General features: G+C 35.3%; 1 protein-coding gene across 1 annotated transcript in view; it reads right to left on the minus strand.

Annotated features, from left to right (window-relative positions):
• Positions 1 to 3,012, minus strand: part of adam12a (ADAM metallopeptidase domain 12a) — a 113,294-nt gene that overhangs the window by 91,364 nt on the left and 18,918 nt on the right. The window contains exon 2 of the mRNA XM_014007047.1: positions 574 to 695. Within this exon, the coding sequence (XP_013862501.1) occupies positions 574 to 695 (122 nt within the window). The remainder of the gene's footprint in view (positions 1 to 573; positions 696 to 3,012) is intronic.

Consider the following 3,012-nt stretch of genomic DNA (forward strand, 5'->3'; position numbering starts at 1 on the left):
AGTAAGAAAATTTTACTTGTTAAGATTCTTAAAATACTTAATTTGACTCAGTTTTTTCTTATTTCAATTATGCCTTTTCAAAGCTTACTAAAATAATAAATTCTTCTATTTTTTATTCTAAATCACACAAATTATTTCAGTAAGACCAAAACAATGATCAGTTAACCAGATTGTATTTAAATTACATAAAATAATATTGATAAATTCTTTTACTAGACATTTTTTTGTGAAAATATGGGTTACTACCACTATAGATATACAAATCTATAGAATTGGGTAAATTACTCATACATACATACTACATTAACACATTCTGGACATGCATATATACACTGTATACATACACATACATATCTCCATATATAGAAAAAACTCAGCATACTTATAACTTTCAAAGCTCCATAAAAACTTAAACTTAAAAACTTAACCCAGCATCCTGGGTTAAAGTGTTACCTAAACTCTGCTGAGTTAAAACCACCCAGGACCAACGACTGTCCAAGTTTGACCCAGTATTGGGTTACAAATTGACTAGTTTCTAACACAGCAGTATGTTGGACATGTACTTATGCCCACCTGAGATTTGACTTGGCTGACTGGCTTCCATTCTTCTCCAACGAGCTGAAGAGGCACTATTGTCTCGTAATGTTCCTGCTTTGCTGGGGCTCCATGCTGAACAGCTKCCCTCAGAGGACTCCCTGTAAAAAAAGAGAACATGAAAAACCACATGAGGATGCAAAGAAAATTTCTGTGCCAAATCTTCCTTGGCATTTGCAAACAAAAGTCCACAAATGGGGCTATGTTGTAAACAACACTGATAAATAATTCCTCCTCGCCGTCAATCCCACGCGCTGCGTTAATTAATAACATCAGAACCCAACCTGACAGTCAGGATGCCTTATGTGTCACTTTTATACAATTACAGTGTTTTTATGTGTCATGCCTTTAATATCTCACAGCCCCACAAATAATGTTTTCTGAACGGATTTGTTTTGTCTTGCCTAACAATTATCCACACTGACACGCTGGGCAAACGTCCACCTCCTTTTAAGAGGCCATCAGTATAATGGTGCCTCTCTTCTGAGCCACAAAGACATGAGAACAACACCACTAAATAGTACTCTGAAACATCAGGCAACAGAAACTGTTGTGTCACACGAGGAGGATGGCCAGATCAGTTTTTGGATGTCTTTCTCAGCCACAACCTCAGAATCTCTTAGAAGCCATTTATGTCTTTTAAAAGTTACTCATTGCATAGTATGAAAATAAACAAAAAAGTTTCTGAATTATGCCAAATGGTGGATTCAGCAATCAAACACAGCTGTTAAATCTGAAATGTTAACATTTCAACATTAATTGTCAAACTTTCCGTTCCCATATAGCTCTTCCAAGGACATCGCCATTCTTTACTGTAATGGAACTAATACTTTTATATTTAAGCAAGTAATTCATGACATCCTTTAATGACCTAGGTTTTCATGACATGTTGTTCATCTGCAGATAGAATGATTAAAGTCAGAATAAGATTTGCTAACAACAGTCATTCTTAGATACCACTTGTGTTTATCTTTGTGTTTTCCMTTGACCTTGTATCAAATCTTGCTAAGATGACATAATGGTGTTTGTTAATATATATATGAGGCCTCTCGAGTGAGTGAGACAGTGTTCAACAGTGGACACAGTAGTGTGGAGAGACAGTGACAGAGAGAAGCAGAGGCACAGAGACAGGCCAGGTTATTCTCTGTGTTTCCTGTTTCCTGCTGACAACGCCAAAAAACTGTATTGGCAAGATTTACCAAGAATGCAGAAACACGTTGGAATAAATGCACAGAAAGTCTGCGTGTATGGTCRTCAAATGATTTAATCTGAGCAACAACATTTACCTATGTTCAACCTCTTCGGCTCTTTTTGTAGATAAACACATTCAAAAGTGTCCCAAATTTACTGGAATTTTTTTAATTTAAGGAAACATTAACCATCAAAATGAGTAAAATTTTGTTTAGATTTTGTTTATTGTTTTATGAAACTCTTTTAACCGGTCTTTATGACTTTGTAATGAGTACCTTTAAAGGAAGGCCTTCCTATATGACAGTTTAGTCTTATTAGGAGATTATTCAGACAAAAGATTCAAAAACAGACGGTATATTCAATGTTGCATAAAAACAAGTCAGAGGCTACGTTTATACTGCAGATCTTAATAATCAGTTCAGGTTTTTTTTTTGCCAAAATCCTACTTTTTTGCGTGGATGTTCACGTTATATTTTAAATGCAACCCCCATCAGACTTCAGTGTGTGAACTGTCCACAGCACTGATGTGACCTGCATGTGCAGACAATGACGGGACGTCACATTTACAGAAGTGAGCTAAATGTGGATGCTAAATGTTAACATGTAGATTCTGAAGTTGTTGTGCAATCAGTGCAGATTAAATAGATATATGACATGCATTTTTAGTTCAGTGTTTACATTCGAACCTGCCTCTCACCATGCTTTGGTGCAGCAATTTATTTTTGGAACATACGTGACACGAGTAAAATATTGATCCAGTAACTGTAGTATCAATACGATCTGAAACAGACGTTACTATCATGTGTTTCTTTATATTCTTAGTGATCCAGGACATGGAAAATTTAAAGAAAAAAGTCTAATCTGAACTTCTATTCTGTAGCTAAAGACGTATGGAGCTACAGGATTTAAGCTGGACAATGTCGATATCTGTATTCCAAATACTTGGATCAATCTGCTGAACCTCACCTTGCTGCAGTAAAAGTTGCATGAAATGCGACGTGAGCGTTCAGACTGAGGTCACTTTGAAAAACATCAGATATGTATACGATTTAGTACAGCACAGGCTTGGGTCAAATTAGAAACAAATTGGATTTGTCACGTTCAAAATGTCAGGAAAAAAATTTGGCTTTTTTTAATCACTTCAGTAGAAAAAAAGAACTTAATATTAGTTTCTTAATTTCTTCATCAATGATTTTTTGTTTGTTTGTTATATAAACAGGAAAGAAA

The sequence above is a fragment of the Austrofundulus limnaeus genome, unplaced genomic scaffold (assembly GCF_001266775.1).
Source record: "Austrofundulus limnaeus strain Quisiro unplaced genomic scaffold, Austrofundulus_limnaeus-1.0 Scaffold39, whole genome shotgun sequence".
Taxonomy (NCBI): domain Eukaryota; kingdom Metazoa; phylum Chordata; class Actinopteri; order Cyprinodontiformes; family Rivulidae; genus Austrofundulus; species Austrofundulus limnaeus.